This window comes from Rhamphochromis sp. 'chilingali', assembly GCF_963969265.1.
Source record: "Rhamphochromis sp. 'chilingali' genome assembly, chromosome: 1".
Lineage (NCBI taxonomy): Eukaryota > Metazoa > Chordata > Actinopteri > Cichliformes > Cichlidae > Rhamphochromis > Rhamphochromis sp. 'chilingali'.
Genome location: NC_137929.1, coordinates 49,037,594 through 49,055,278, shown reverse-complemented (window position 1 = coordinate 49,055,278; position 17,685 = coordinate 49,037,594). Strand labels below are relative to the sequence as shown.

Genomic DNA, 17,685 nt, shown 5'->3' with positions numbered 1-17,685 from the left:
GGTGACAGTGGCAAGGAAAAACTCCTTTTTAACAGGAAGAAACCTCCTGGCAGAACCAGGCTCAGGGAGGGGCGGGGCCATCCATGACTGTTTGGGGGTGAGGGGAGGATGAAAGGACAAAAGACACATTGGGTAAAAGAGCCAGTTATTAATAATGACTAATGATTAAATGCAGAGAGGTGTTTGAGAAAGATGAGTGTAGAAAAAGAAGAAGATTAGGCTACTGGAATAAGTGGCATAACTAAGGGAAGGTTCAGTGTCAGCTGATCCTAACTACGAGCTTCATCAAAAAACAAAGTTTTAATCCTTATCCTAAAAGCAAAGTGGGTGTCTGACTCATACCTAATGGGCTCAAATTAACATGTATCTTAAAAAGAAATAAGAACTATAAGGAATACTTAAATGTGTTTAATTTTGGACTACTAACATGTTTTAATGAATAGCTGAAGCAGTTTTACTTCTTGGTGCCTGTGGTGGAGGTGTGCTCCCTGGCCTGCTGCAGAGGAGGGGGGGTAAGTTAGATCACACTGCTATCTTCTTGGCTTTTTCATTGACAGCGGAGCAGAAAGACGAGTGGGTGGCAGCAGTCTTGGAGTGACTGTTTCCAGTGTGCAAAGCACCAAAACAACAGAATCGGCTGCCATAGACAAACTGAGCAAACTGACAGCGGTGTGTGTGCGTGGGGTCCTTTCTTCTGTGCCTCTGCACTGATTTAAAATTCTGTTAGCAGGAAGTTTATGTTGAGCTCAGTGTGTTTGATTTGACTTCATATGTGAAAAAAACAATTACACACAACTGAACAAACATTAAAATGACCAGAGACCGAAAGAAAACTCACACACAGAAAATGAGCTGAGGGAGACACCTGGTGGACAGATACAGACATGACAGGAAGAAAGACTAAAGTGCAGAGTGGAGACAAACAGCTGGAAATACTTGTTGGAAAGGATTGTCATGCTTGAGAAAAACACACAGCACACACTCTAACAGTCCTTTATTTGCACTGAAGGAGACACGTGAAGAAACCAAATCACACAATAATGAAGTGAACACATTTATAGTCAGTGTTCAAGATGATGGATAGAAATGAAAATCATTTTAATGTATTTTTATGTCTGTGTCTTACAGCAGATACAGCATTTACATAAACTCACTGGCCTTTTTCTACTTAACACTCTTTACTGATGGATGATTCGTTGTAAAAAGTGGATATACCAACCTTTTATTTATTTATTATTGTGATTAAAATGTCAAACAAATATATTTTCCACTTTTTGTGTGACAGATGCAGGAATTTCTCTGTCCTGCATGTGGAGAAATCTGCTGTTAAATCAGAACATTAACAGGTTTCAGGTTGTATTCAAACACATATTACTGTGTGTCATGTGTCAGCAGGCATGTGTTAACAGGGACTATGAAACACGTTATAAGATGGTCTCAGGCTAAAAATACTTTGCTTCGTTTAAAAGAATGTAGGCAAATGTTTTCACGGATATGCATTAAAACAACAACAAATATGTAAATGAGTAATATCCAAGCAAATAAATAAATAAAATAAGACTCTTTGTTAATTCAGGATTCATTTTTGACATATTGAATCCTGATAGTTTCTCAGCAGCTTCGTCATAATGTGTTTTTATCATCATACAAATTGGACAAATTCAAAATATCCATAAAACCAAAATAATCTGCTGTAGTTTTTGATGCTGCACCAACACGTGTCCTCATACTGTTGATGATTTAGCCTTCAGTTTAGAAGCATTAATAACAGCTGACTGTAGGAATATAATTATTTATGTTACTGCCTCTTTTGCTCTTCCTTATTTAATGATATACAGCAGGAGAATTCATGGAGAACCTGTGATAAATACTGTATCAATAACAAGCATGAACCTGTTTACGCTTTCTCTTTGGAATATGAATGAAGTTATGAACGAGGGAGAAAAAACGTCACGTGACTGCAGGCCAACAAATCACAGCAGAGCAACAAAGTAAAAGGAGGCGTGTCCATGCTAGAATAGTCACGTGCACAGATATGGCTGCTGAACTCCGGGGAGAGAGAAACTTAAGTATCGATCCCATCGATAGTGCCTGTATGTCTGTGTCTATATGTCAGGTTGGGTGTCAGGCGCCACCTCTCTGGGGACATCTCAGGCCCTCCAAGGTTTGGAGACCTATCTCCCCCTACCACCACTTCCCCTGCCAGTGGCGGACCCCCTCAGACATCGGTGCGTTGGTGGTTCTTTGTGTCCGGGGATGGGCGTCCAGGTACACACCGGCTCACTCCTTGGCGGCCGCTTATCGGGGCCTGGAGCCTGGGGCTCGCTCGGGCCACTTCGGAGGTGGGGTGCCCCCGGCCTCTCGGCCTGGGGCTCGGTCACTCAGGCGCGGCTGGCTGCCGGCGGAGCTCACGGGCGCGTCACTGCAACTCCCCCTGGCTTGTGCTCCGCGGCTGCTGAGTGAGCCCTCATCTGGGACTCTCCTCAGCTCTTTCCGGGACAGTGGCGCGGCTGCCCCTCTGTTGGTCTTCCTTGGTCTCTTGTGTTCTGGGGGCCTCTGGATGTCTGGAGTTTTGATCTCCTCCACACCTGCTTCACGCCCTGGAGGACGGGGCTGTGGCCCCCCCACACCCTCTAGCAGATTATTACATGAAGGAACCTTTTAAAAAACAAAAAACAAGCGCGTCCATGCTCACAGGTGTACACACGGGTGATCACACCCACAAACTACACCCTTTTTGGCTCCTACCTCAAAGCACACTGTGTTCTGTTGATCTTATGTGCTGCACAATAATGTTTAACATTTAGTATTTACTGTCATATTCCCATATATCATTGTGATGTTGTTTATTCTATTACTCTTGTTCTCTTCTGCTTGTTTTCTTTTTTCTTTCTCAGCAGGTGATCTAGGTGATTGATATATGCATTTTTTTTCTCTGCCCGTTCTGTTGGTTTTTGTTTTTTGCCCTTCTCCCCCGTCCCTCTTCTCAGCTGTTTCTCTTTTCCTCTTTCTTTCTCCCCTTCTTTCCCCCAGTCAAGTCTGTCCTGTATTCAGTAAGTGAAAATAAAATAAACAATAAAAGATGAATCAAATGGACCATTACGGCAAGGCTGGGATGGTCAGTTTGGTAAAGTAAATCCGTTGGGCATCTTTCTTTGCCTTTAGACAACAATTCTGATGGCAAAAGAGCCAAACGGGACAGGCAAAAAAACAAAACAAAAAAAAAAAAAGTATCGATCCCATCACGTCAGTGTAGATCAGTCTGTATAGATGCTTGTATCGATCCGCTCAGCCTGAGTTGAAGCAGCGATGAGTTCAGTTCAGTATCTGAGAGAGTTCATCAAGAAGAGACTAACTGCTGTTTGTGAAGAAATCTTCTCAGAGGTTCAAAAAACCATCGTCCAGTATGAGGAGGAGATCAACCGTCAGCACAGACTGCTAGATATCAGCCGGAAACCCGACAGAAACTCACACATCATAGGTATGGACATGTTTTTAACTCTGTGCTGTTCAAGCTCAGATTCTTCAGTGTGACTGACTTTACTAGAAGATGTTAAACTGGGTATTTATCAGTGCTGTGGGTCAGTGTCCAGTGATGGACTAAGTTGGACTGGTGCAGGTCCATGGTCACTGCTAGGTTAGCTCCTGGTAGCAGCAGAGTAAGCCAGTGTAGACAGCAGCAGCTCTGAGCAGACCAGGGACGGATCTAAAGAAATTTTCTTCGGGTGGCAAAATCAAAGCCTTTTCTTTTCAAACACATATGCAGGTGGTACAATGATTAAAATGCAGTAAGTATACACTTTTTTCATATAAATATAGTCTGTAGCTTAATCATTGTCTGTAGCCTACATACTTAAAAACTTTAGTTACATAAAAAATGTGAGTTTTGATTCTATGTACTGTATAGTCTGTATAATAAATAAATATGTAGCCCAATAAGTATAAAATCCAGAAAGCTACACAACATAGGGCGGTTCATTTACACACACAAGTCTAACTTAAGTTTCACACTGTTTTTGTTAGAAAAAATTCAAATTGTTTCATGTTAAATTTACACAAAATGTCATAAATCTGCACTGTTATGAACAAAAATGTAAACCTAATTTTTCATGATTTGTTGGGTTAACCCTCTGAGGTCCAAAATATAACCGGACATTTTTGACACCTTTTGATTTTACATTTGTATTTCACCCTCAGACTGTTTCATTTTATTTTTTTTCCCCCTTTGCCTTGTTTGGTATCATTCTTTTCAGCTCAACCTCGCATGTCTGAATTTAATTGTTTTTTCATTGACATCATTCATTGATCTGAAATCACACAAAAAACAAAATCCCACCAGTATTATTTTACTGTTAAAAAAAACAACACAGACATGTTGAGTAAATTGTTTTTATAACGTGAAATGCAAATATAAATTGTACATTTTGAACACTTATGCACACATTTTGTAAACATATCTAAATCTAAACTAGTTTATCTTTCCACAAAACCAGATTAAAATAAATACTTAAACAAAGTGCTCTAATGTTTATTCTGCACTAAAATTTGGAGAAGCTTAAAGAAAAAAATGTTTTTTTAAAGAATACGCATTTTGTTGCATTTATTTAATTTTTTAAACTTTATTTTCTCCAACAGGATTCCACAGTTCATCAGGTGTCAGTGTTTTAGGTCCTATTGATTAGGGCTGGGTCATATTATACCGTTCACGGTAATACCGGTATAATGTTAGGCAACGATAGGAAAATGAAATATCGCGATAGAATATGAGTAAAACGCGCATGCGCAGTGCCTTTGTTTTCATACGCACATGGCCGATTGTTGAGTGAAACAGATGAACCAGAATTGGTTTGTAAAAATGGTGCAACTTCAGTGATGTGGAACTGGTTTGGTGTTTGTCTGTCAGATACACAACAAAGCACATTTTTTTTGCAGAACATGCAAGCGGCCGTCGTTATTGTCGTATTTGTCGGACTAAGCTGCTCTTAAATCTGGGAGTAATCTGGGTCCTAAACTCTGTTCTTCAGGTCAAACAACACTGCAGCATCACTGAGAGTTAAAAACTGTCTAAATTCTTTCATCTTTAATAAAACGATCAGCATTGCTGCTTAACCAGGTGTAGCTATGAAGTTTAACTTCCAGGCATCCATGAAAACAAAATTTATTACATTTAACGGAGTTAGAAGTTAGCAGGAAGCTAGCGGAAGTTAGCTCGCTAGTTTCGCTAGTTACCTAAGCATGATATTGCATGTTCTGACTGAGATTTCTGAAAAAATTCAAACGTACAGCTCTGCTATCACTTCCAACATAAATGAAGACAGGAAACTAAACAGCAGTGACGTTTGTAGGGTTACTGAAGTTGGGCTAGCTGGTATATAATGATGTGCTACCTGATCGCTAGCGACACAGCTATGTTAGCATAACATAAACAGTGAAGCTGGAGGACGAACACTAACACTTTTCCACTTATAAAAGTTAACGTGAAGGTTCTTCATGGTTAGAGACAAATGCAATCGCATGGCAGGATGCTGTAAACGGACCAAACTTCAGTCAGGAGAACAACTGAGATAATCCATCCACAATACGAGGTTAGACATTAATAGACTGCAACAACATAGGAATAGAGCAGCTGCCAGAGAATTCAACATTAATGAATCAATGGTACAGAAGTGGAGGAAGCAAGAAGAATGAGTTTAATAAAGTTTGATTTATCTGACTGCTTTGTTTCGCTTAATGTGCCTTATAATCCCGTGCACCTTATGGTCCGAAAAATACATACTGCACACTGCAATTTAATGTTGCAAAGCACCTCTTTTTAACTTTAGTGGATATTATACATGGTTATGCTCAGGATGTCAGCCCATTTCTACTGGAAACTGTCGGGGTTCGAATTTTGAGGAAGAGACATACGACTGAAAGTCCATAGTGGGTCAACACAAATTATTTTATTAAAACACATATATGTGGTGAAGATAGGCTCTGCAAAACATCAGGCTCCATCTCCTGCCTGACAATAGGTGGGGTGTAATATTTATACAAGCAATACGCGTCACTGCAGATGCATGTTCCAGTAACTCCAGCGAGGACATATTCTAAAAAAGAACAGTTCCTTCCAATGTTCCTCCACCTAACAGATGCATCCTGTTATTACACTCTTACACTGGACTTATCAGAACTAAACTGTCACGTATGCAGGTACACAGCATTTGCAATCAGTTCCCTCAGGCAGACTATGTGTCTGTGTTGTTAACCTTAGCACCTGACCCCCCTCTACGTCCTCTGTTACCAGGCAAACTTCAATGCAGGAGGCTGCTGAATGCACACAGGCAATATGTAGTAAATTATACGGTAAACATGTAGGCAACCTTTCAATAGCTGAACTTTGCTCCATTGATCGGCCAGACATCGCGCTGCCCGTAGCTTCAAACCATTAATTAACTTGACCGAGCTTCAACCCTTTAATTATGCAATATGTGTATAACATGATTACAGTTGCACCTGCAATGAAAGATTATGTGCTTATGCTAACACCTGAAATACGGACTTCAATATAACCTCACCAGTTTCCATAAATGTGTCAATGAAATGATAATAATGATACATCATAAGTGATGCAACGGTAATAATGATTATGAATAGTCACAGATTATGAATGTAAAATAATATTTCATCTCGACAAAATGCCTTTTGGTTAAACTTTCAGCAAGGAATTTGCATTTGCACTGTTACATTTTTATAAAGCTTTAATGTACATAAAAACATGCTTCTTGTTTAAGTGAAAATAAATGGAAGGTTGTCTTTTTGCGCTAGTAATGTTGTGGAGTTGTATTTTGTCTCGCATCAATTATATCGTCAGTTATATCGTTATCGCAAATTTTCAAATATATATCGTGATAAATATTTTTGGCCATATCGCCCTGCTCTACTATTGATATTGTTAGACAGACCATCTAACATGATAGACCTTATCACATGACCTGGTGATGAAGCTCGACAGTGAACATGAAAAATATAACGCCAAAGTGCAACATTGTTTCTGCAAAAATGACAAGATGCTAACAGAATGTTAACAGAAAACTATTAATTTTATACATTTACAAATGAATATATCTCACTGCTCAGTGGTGCCTTTATTTTTAATGACAGTTGCACATTTGAACTCTTACACTTTAAACTATTTCAAAACTGGAAAACATTCATGCATTTTTTGCATCATCACCTGTGAATTCCACCTCATTGCCTGAGAGTGCCTCTATGACCCGCCTCAGCTGATGAAAACATCCTGCATTCATACACTTAATTTAACATGATCAATACCACACTGTGGCGCCGGTCAGGCTACAATCTGAGCTCACTGTCTCTCCAATTGATCACGATTTATTCAGGCTTTGATTCATGCTTTTGTAAAATAGTGTTGCGTGTGTTCTTGTATCATCACATTAGTTACCTTGTTCTGTTTTTTTTTCTTTGTTCCTCAAGACCTCCCACAAAATCATGACTGTGAGGAAGAGGAGGGTCTGGATGAGCAGCAGGTCTGTAACCAGGAGAGGAACTCCAGTCTGGTCCAGGAGGACCCAGAGCCTCCACAGATTAAAGAGGAACAGGAGGAGCTCTGCAGCAGTCAGGAGGGAGAGCAGCTTGGACTGAAGCAGGAGTCTGAAGGCATTATCGTCTGGACTGGGGAAGAGCAGCTGAGAGAGATGGAGATCATCTGGAAACCTGTGATAAAGTTACACAAAATAGGTATGTAAGACTCTGATGTCCTAATAAAAATGAAGATCACCCATGTAGGTGATGAGTAAAAATAACATTGTAAAAAAAAAGAAAGATAAATGGCCTGCATTTGTATAGCGCTTTACTCAGTCCCTAAGAACCCCAAAGCGCTTTACACTACATTCAGTCATCCACCCATTCACACACACATTCACACACTGGTGATGGCAAGCTACATTGTAGCCACAGCTGCCCTGGGGCGCACTGACAGAGGCGAGGCTTCCAGACACTGGCGCCACCGGGCCCTCTGACCACCACCAGTAACATTGTAATAACATTGTAAAAATAACAGTGTTACTAAAAATAACATTGAGCAGAGTGCGACCAACTGTTTGGGTAACAAAAAAAAAACAACTCTGTAACTCTTAGGGATGGGTATCGTTTAGGTTTTATCCAATACCGGTGCCAAATCGGTACTTTTGAAACAGTGCCGGTGCTCAAACGGTGCTTAAAGAATGGAGAACACAAAATTGGTCCAAAAACCTCTCATGTTCAGCTGTTTTTTTGTAAAAAGATAACAATGTTAGCCTTTTCTGCAGCTATGGGGCATATATGGTATCACTCTTGGCTGGAAGCAGTGCTTAAACAATGGAAAAAACACAAACTTTGTCCAAAAACCTCTCATGTTTAGCTGTTTCCCTCTTTTTCTTTGGTCATTTTAGCCTTTTTGGCCAGGGTGAAGGGAGTATCTGCCATCAAACAAGAAGACAGCCGCATGTAGCTATGATGATGTTTGCTAGTTCACCTTACATGCATTAATGTAATAACGTGGTTAGCCTACTCAACGTAAATTACACACGAACAACATTAAGCTACTCATGCAGGGAAGAACGGCTGCTGCTGCCATCATCATCCTCATCATTTCTGCTACACTGGCAGGGCTAGGGGCCAGGACTCTCCTCTTTGGGTTTTTGGGTATGTTACTAACTCCGGGTCTGATAACAGGCACCACACCCGCAGTAGATGCGCTCGGTGTGAGGTCTCGCAGCAAGCTATCAAATACGGCGCATTTCTCGGCTTTTAAAAAAAACGCTACGCGTCGCCAGGTGTTTCATCGGATTTGAGGTGTTACCTCCTTTGACAGTATCACAGTATCAGCTTAAAGCACTTGTTGCAGGCTGCTGAGTTTGCATCTTTTGCTGTGAAGTACAGCCAGACTTTTGACCGCTTCGTCTTGGGCGTTTTTAATCTGTAGCTCTGCTCTAAAAGAACGTACGTACCTGGACCCGCCTACTATCCTCGGAAACGTAAAATGATTGGCTAGAAGTGTATCACAGCTCAGGAAAAAAAAGCACCGAAATAAAGCACCGAAATGTGCGCTGCTTTTCGGTCTGGTTACTACCGTTTATGTCAGAACCGGTGCCATCATGGCACCGGACACCGGTACCCATCCCTAGTAACTCTCCGTGTGGTCAACAACAGACACACATTATGCCCGTGTCATGGACTAAACCAATCAGAGATAGTCAGGGGCGGGACCTCTCTGATTGGCTGTGGTCCAATTGAAAGTGCAGTTGGAAGTGGGAGGTCTGTAGCTTGAATAAAGCGATATCGATTCATTAAATCCTGAATTGACTTTTAAATTTAACTGTGTTTTACCAGAAACGCCAGATTCTCAGATTAAAGCTCACAAAACCATTTCAACAACAACCAAACAGCAAATGAGAGCAGGTACACGGATTCCACACAAAGACGTAAACACAGAACAGACCGACGCATCAGAATCAACTTTGTCTTTCTCGGCTTTCTCACCCGACGGCCCGTAGACGGACACGCTATCGGAGCTCTGTGTTCACGTCTTTTTGCGCTGATTCTGAGCTTCAGGTTTTGTCTCTCTCCAACTAAAATTCACAGAGCCAGCAGCAAAAGAAGCAGCAAACTGCGCTTCACATTTGGTCAATGTCGTCATGAATTCCCTTTGAGTTTTGCTGTTTTGCTTCCACCACGATAAAAATCACACTTCCTGCACAGCTAGCTCTCTCTCTGTACTTCAAGAACAGTTTCCCGTCTCAAATCTGTTTTCTGCATTATTCATTCGCTTATTACCCACCAGTCTACCGTTGATTACAGCGCTGTCGGCCGCTGTCTTTTTCTTTTCTTTTTTTTCTTTTTTTTACTTAAATGACCTCGGACAAGAAAGCCTAATTTCTGCTGTTTAATACTGAAGAAAAACTTTTTAAAATTATACAAAATTACAGAATATTTTTAAGGTTATCTGCTATAAAAGGCCAGGCCAGAAAAATCTCATTCATGTTTTTCTGTGTTTTATTCTCAGTTACTTTGACACAAAGGCATCTGCTGTGATGTTCACAATTCTGATGAAGTCTCACATGTATCAGTACTGATAAATGATCAGAATTATAATATTTCTGACTGTCTGAGGCTAAATTGAATCGAATCAGGACTTTGAGAACCTGAGTCGAATGGATTATAGAAATCAGTGATGATACGCAGCCCTAGTGAGCAGCCTTGGCCTAACAGAAGTGGATGTAGCTGTGGGTAATAAGACAAGATGAAAAGAACTATTGATAACTTTTTTGTTAAGTTAAGGCCTGATCCATCTGAAGTTCATAGCCAGCTCTGACATGGTGCCATCTATCTTTGAATGCTGAAAAAACACAGTGTATCCAGAAAGCACATTATATGCTGCAAAAAATACACTGCCCAAGTGTCCACTCTCCCCACTGCCTTTCAGCAACAGACAGCAACAAACAGGTCGTCAGAGGAGGCCAAGATGATGATTAAGTTTAACATTTTCTACAATATTGACAAAGCACTGTAAGCATAAGATTGTTAGTTAATAATTTAGAAATGAATATTGTCTGTATGGACTGCAACTTCCCCCCCAAAAAAGTGCACATGTAAAACTGCGGTGTTAAGTGATGCGGTTGAAACATTTTAGTCCGCCTAACTTTTGTGCCGGTGCAACGATGGCAAAAAGTTAGTCTAGAGCCCTGTCAGTAAATGTATTTTTTATCATTTTGTTCCTTTGTGCTTTCAGACCTCCAACAGCAGGATCTCTCTGAAAAGGACGGTGTTCTCACAGACCAGCTGGTCTGTAACCAGGAGAGGAACTCCAGTCTGGACCAGGAGGACCCAGAGCCTCCACACATTAAAGAGGAACAGGAGGAACTGTGCAGCAGTCAGGAGGGAGAGCAGCTTGGACTGAAGCAGGAGGCTGATACTTTCATGGTGACTCGATCTTATGAGGAAAGTGACCACAGTGAGCAGCTTCTTTCTCACAGCTCTCCTGAAGGAGAGAGCCGAGATCATGAAGAAAATGGGCACGTGGAGTCAGGATCTACTAGAAATACAGAGCTGAAGAAGAGACGTCACAGAAAGAGAAGTCATAGACAGAGACTAGACAACACTGCTGTGTCAGAGAGTCAAAGTAAACCTGTCTCAAGGAAAAAGTCTCTAGAATGTGACATCTGTGGAAAAACCTTTCGGCATAAATTTATGCTGACTATACATCTGAGAGTTCACACAGGCGAGAAACCGTACACTTGTAACACCTGTGGAAAAAGATTTTCTCACTCATCAGCATTAAAAAGACACAAGAGAATTCACACTGGTGAGAAGCCATATTCCTGTAGCACCTGTGGAAAAATTTTTATTCAGAAATCAATTTTGGACTGTCATGAAAGAAGTCACACAGGTGAGAAACCATATCCTTGTAGCACGTGTGGAAAAAGATTTTCTGATTTATCAGCAATTAAAAAACACAGGAGAATGCACACAGGTGAGAAACCATATTCATGTGGGATCTGTGGAAAAAGATGTAGTCAGAAAGCAGCATTGGAATCTCATGTAAGAACTCACACAGGCGAGAAGCCGTATTCTTGTAGCACCTGTGGGAAAAGATTCACTCGAAAATCACTTTTGAACTGTCATACAAGAACTCACAAAGATGAGAAGCTGCATTCTCGTAGCACCTGTGAGTCATAGCAGTGTGTTGGTGGTAGTGCTTACACTGTCAAGTCACTGCAACAACTGATTGGAGATGATTCATATTCAAGACAGTATTTTCTGCTATTTTAGGTCCTTTACAATTTAAAGCGTCTTGAGAGAACTGTCATTGTGATTTTGTGCTTTATAAGTAAAACTGAATAAAATTGGATTGTCTAGAGGAGTGAAGAACTCTCATCATTCTTTGTTCAGTTTATTACCTTATTCTTATAATTGCATATCCTATTAGAGTGATTAGAACATGGTGTAGGTATTACAGGTACTGCGCTGCAGTGGTTTGTAACATATCTATCTAATAGACTCCAATTTCTTCACGGAAATGGAGAGTCCTCTTCACATGCTGAGCTTAATTATGGAGTTCCACAGGGTTCAGTGCTAGGACTAGGGCTGCTCGATTATGGCAAAAATGATAATCACGATTATTTTCACTGAAATTGAGATCACGATATTTATTTAACCCTTTAAGACCTACTATAGAACAAAGTCCACCAGAGCTTATATTATTTTTTTTACATGCTGTAGTGCCATTTGTGGGAGCATTTCAAGTTGCTATACATCAATACAACTGTTATAGCCCATGTTTTAATAATAAGTATGCATTAAGTCCATAGTAATTACATAAATTGCAAAAAAGTGCAATAAACTACAAAAAAAATTGAAAATCGCTTTTGTTTTGTTTACATATATTTCTACTTGGAGAAATTTAAGAGGCTTATCCCTCAAAACTTTAAATACAATAAAGTTGCAAAAAATAGTTTCCCACCACAGGAAATTTATTTTGAGTGTCTTCATAGTTTTATTTTGGAGATACAGCAATTTTTATATACTGCAGGAAAAACAAAAAACAATCCTATGATGCAAATTTGCAAAGAAAACAGCATGTGCATCATTTCACTGTGGGAAGTGTTACGAACAGCTGATAGGAACGGCAAAGCGTGTTTCTGGAATATTATGTTTTTGTTCCTGCAAGCGCTTTTTATGCAATTTTTGCAAAGCTATATGTGGAACAAAACCGTGACCGAGGACAAGCTGGTGGCATCAGATGTAAGTACAACTCCTCCGGTTTCATATGCAAAACAAATTATTGCGCTAGCTTACACGGTTCAGGTTCTACAGGGATTTAAAAATAGTTACGCAAAATGGAGCATGCTGCTCTGACCGGCTTTAAAGGGTTAACAATGACTTTAAAAAAATAATATAAAATAGTGTGCAACACCACTGAAGTTTTTTTTTTTTAAACTCTCTTTTCAACCAACGGCAGTCACTCTCCAAATAACTTCTGCTTAGCTTTCCGAGCTTCCCTCGGGTCCTCTTAATCAGCGGTCTCCAACCTTTTTTGCGCCACGGACCGGTTTATGCCCGACAATATTTTCACGGACCGGCCTTTAAGGTGTCGCGGATAAATGAGGGAGGGGCTAATAATCGGCTCAGTCATTTTTAATGATCGTTGAAAGCCCAGATCGTAATCGTGATTAAAATTCGATTAATTGAGCAGCCCTAGCTAGGACCAATTCTGTTTACATTAAACATGCTTCCCTTATACATTTTTACTGCTATGCTGATGACACCCAGCTCTATCTATCCATGAAGCCAGATAACACACACCAATTAGTTAGTTAAACTGCAGGAATGTCTTAAAAAGACATAAATACCTGGACCTCTAATTTTCAGAGTGATGCTAAAAAACTAGTTCATGCATTTATTACTTCTAGGCTGGACTACGTTAATTCATTATTATTAGGAAGTTCTAAAACCTCCCTGAAAAGCCTTCATTAATCCAAAATTCTGCAGCAAGACAGAGCCTTCAGTTTTCAGGCCCCTCTTCTGTGGAACCGGCTTCCAGTTTGGATTCAGGAGACAGACACTATTTCTACTTTTAGGCTTAAAACCTTCCTTTTGTTCTAAAGCATATAGTTAGGGCTGGACCAGGTGACCCTGAATCCTCCCTCAGTTATGCTGAAATAGGTGTAGGCTGCTGGAGGATTCTCATGATGCACTGAGTGTTTCTTCTTCAATCACCTTTCTCAGTCACTATGTGTTAATAGACCTCTCTGCACTAAATCATACCCGTTATTAATCTCTGTCTCTCTTCCACAGCATGTCTTATATCCTGTTTTCTTTCTCTTCCTGTTAAAAGGGATTTTTTCCTTCCCACTGTCACCAAAGTGCTTGCTCATAGGGGGTCATTGATCTGCATGTATTATTGTAGGAATACATGCAGTATAAAGCGCCTTGAGGCAACTGTTGTGATTTGGCACTGTTTAAAAAAAATTGAATTTAATTAAATGTATTTTGAGGGTTTCTTACCTAATATATGAAAACAGCATAACATAGTATTGTTGAGTTTTTCACAGATTTCTGTCTTTATTCCTGATGATGGATCCAGTGGTGGTAGGGGGTCCTTGTAAACTTGCAATGAAAAGTTTTGTTTTAATGTTCTTTTTCTAAGTAAATTGTGTTTTAATTAAATTACCTGAATAAATCTGCTTCATGACTGAACTAACAAAAACAATTAAGTTCTCTAATACAACTTTTACATTCACCCTCCATTTGGGCCAATTTACTCTTTGTAGGTTTAAAATTTTTTTGTGGAAACAGCAAAAGTTTCTACAGAACAAACGTCTTGTTCTTGCCAGACAAGAAAGTTGAAGCAGGTAGGGCCCTAACCCTATGTGGAAATAGCTCGGAGAGAGTTAAGATTTTCCTCTTTGAAAAAACACTTTGACTCTGGATTAATGTGCCATGAGCACATCTGGAATATACAGGGTGGGCCATTTATATGGATACACCGTAATAACATGGGGATGGTTGGTGATATTAAAGTCCTGTTTGTGGCACATTAGTATATGTGAGGGGGCAAACTCCTCAAGATGGGTGGTGACCATGGTGGCCATTTAGAAGTCGGCCATCTTGGATACAACTTTTGTTTTTTCAATAGGAAGAGGGCCATGTGACACATCAAACTTATTGGTAATGTCACAAGAAAAACAATGGTGTGCTTGGTTTCAACATAACTTTATTCTTTCATGAGTTATTTACAAGTTTCTCTTTGGTCACAGCCATTGACATGTCAAAGAGGTTAACATGTGAGGAGCGGATCGAAATTGTGTTGATATCTGGTGAACGCAGTAACCGGGTCATTGCAGCAGATTTCAATGCAAGACACCCTACGAGACCACCCATCTCCCATGCTACAGTTAGCAAACTGTTTGCTAAGTTTCGTGAAACTGGTTCAGTGTTGGATTTGCCAAAATGTGGACGCAAGAAAACTGTCACTAATGAAGAAACATCAGTGGCTGTCCTAGCTTCATTCAGCAAGAGCCCACAGCGTAGCACTCGCCGCATGTCACTGGAGAGTGGCATTAGTCAAACATCACTTCGGCGGGTATTAGCTACTCACAAATGGCACCCTTACAAACTCCAGCTACTGCAGCATCTCAACGAGGACGACCCAGATCGGCACACAGAATTTGCAGAATGGGCAAGACAAAGATTGGAACAGGACCCTCAGTTCACGCAGAAGATTTTGTTCAGTGATGAGGCAAACTTTTATGTGAACGGTGAAGTTAACAAACAAAACCACCGCTATTGGCCTGACACTAACCCACATTGGATGGATCCCTCCAAGACTGTTGGAACAACAAAAGTGATGGTTTGGTGTGGTATGGGGTACAACGATAGTGGGTCCATTCTTCATCAATGGAAACCTCAAGGCCACTGGATATTTGAAATTGCTACATGATGATGTGTTTCCCTCTTTGTGCACTGAAGCTGGCACGTTCCCTGAGTTTTTCCAGCAAGATGGTGCACCACCTCATTATGGGTGCCAGGTCCGAGCATTCCTAGATGAACAGTTTCCTGGAAAGTGGATTGGTCGTCATGGGCCAGTTGAATGGCCCCCAAGGTCTCACAATCTGACCCCCTTAGACTTTTATCTTATAGCTGTTATCTCTGCACAGTGGATGAACATAAAGGCCATGAAACAGTCCCAGCTGCAGCAGAAAGGACTGAGAAGCAGAAGGAGCTCGAGGTGAGACGACTAAACATCCAGCAGAAAATCCAGGAGCGAGAGAAAGATGTGAAGCTGCTTCAACAGGAGGTGGAGGCCATCAATGGCTCTGCTGATAAAGCAGTGGAGGACAGTGAGAAGATGTTCACTGAGCTGATCCGTCTCCTCCAGAAAAGAAGCTCTGATGTGAAGCAGCAGGTCAGATCCCAGCAGGAAACTGAAGTGAGTCGAGTCAAAGAGCAGTTTCTACACAACTACCCCTCACTGTCAGCACTCAGTGAGTCTACACACTCATCCAGCATCAATATTCGTCCTCTGAGCTACTTTGAGGATGTGATAGCAGCTGTGTCAGAGACCAGAGATAAACTACAGGACATTCTGAGAGAGGAATGGACAAACATCTCACTGACAGTCACTGAAGTGGATGTTTTACTGTCACCACCTGAGCCAAAGACCAGAGCTGGATTCTTAAAACATTCACATGAAATCACACTGGATCCAAACACAGCAAATATGCATCTGTTATTATCTGAGGGGAACAGAAAAGTAACACAGTTGAAAGAACAACAATGTTATTCTGATCATCCAGACAGATTCACCTTTTATGATCAGGTAGAGTGGAGAGGAGCGCTAGAGGAATAGAAGTAGCAGTCTCATACAAGAATATCAAAAGAGCAGTATAAATGAATGTGTATTTGGATACAATGACAAATCTTGGGCATTACTTTGTGAAAACAAAAGTTATTCATTCTATCACAAAAAAATCCAAACTGTCCTCTCAGGTCCTCGGTCCTCCAGAGTAGGAGTGTACCTGGATCACAGAGCAGGTATTCTGTCTTTCTACAGCGTCTCTGAAACCATGACTCTCCTCCACAGAGTCCAGACCACATTCACTCAGCCGCTCTATGCTGGACTTTGTCTTTATTTCTCTGCTGGAGCTACTGCAGAGTTGATTAAAGTCAAATAGACAGAGAAGACAGGTTCTTGTGGAAGATTGTTGGTTTTCTTGATAACATATGACCCTAAATGGTACATCTTAGAGGTCTGAACTTTTGAAAAGTATCAATAATTTGAGTCATTATTTTTTATAATACAATTGATATCAAAAACAGCCAAAAATACTGAGGAAGTGTGGTGAATAGGGAAAAGATAAAAACATGTTAAAACAATATTGTGATTATTGCACTTAGAATAGAATAGAATAGATAGAATAGATAGAACTTTATTAATCCCTCGGGTGGGTTCCTCTGGGAAATTCGATTTCCAAAAAAGCACAGCACCGACAGAAGTTACAGAGTTATACACACACACATATATATAAATACAGAGACAATATAAATAAAATATACGAAGGGGATAAATATAATAAATAGGAATAAAAATAAAAATACAAGTGAATTGCACATTTCAAGTATTGAGTCTATTGCACCGTTGACTATTTACAAAAGTATTGCACAAAAGGTATTGTTGGTAAAAAAGAAAAAATTCAAAATGTACTAATTCATCGTGAAAAGATAAAAAGTTCTATATTCAAATAATCTCTACTATAAAAAATCTAAAATACAATTCAAAAAGTAAATAAGGTTTTAATAAGCTAATAAAAAGTTTTCAAGTTTGGAACACTTTCAAACAAATCCACACACATTTCACAGATCTGAAGGGGAAATAATCAAGACACGTATTTTTAAATGTACCTGAACATGGTCATTTTTCAGTCTGAGATAAATCATTTTTGTATGTGTATCAAAAGCCTCAAAAAGAGATAATCAACATTTCTGCATTCATCATGTTTTCCCACTGTCACAGAAGAGGACATCTGATGGGGTTGAGGTGGAAACATCTGGTGACACAAATCTGAAGGCTAGATCAACCCATTTAACCACTTTTTGCCTCTGACGTTTATGATCTTCAAAGTAAACGCAATGTCTTTGAGGTCT

General features: G+C 40.2%; 1 protein-coding gene across 1 annotated transcript in view; it reads left to right on the top strand.

The window, feature by feature from the left end:
• Positions 1–3,279: 3,279 nt before the first annotated feature.
• LOC308408400 (uncharacterized protein) overlaps positions 3,280–17,685 on the top strand; it is a gene marked incomplete at its 3' end in the record, with an annotated part of 17,502 nt that continues 3,096 nt past the window's right edge. Inside the window, exons 1-4 of the mRNA XM_080900611.1 lie at positions 3,280–3,481; positions 7,477–7,740; positions 10,772–11,161; positions 15,732–15,891. Coding sequence (XP_080756737.1) covers positions 3,310–3,481; positions 7,477–7,740; positions 10,772–11,161; positions 15,732–15,891 — 986 coding nt within the window. The 5' untranslated portion in view covers positions 3,280–3,309. The remainder of the gene's footprint in view (positions 3,482–7,476; positions 7,741–10,771; positions 11,162–15,731; positions 15,892–17,685) is intronic.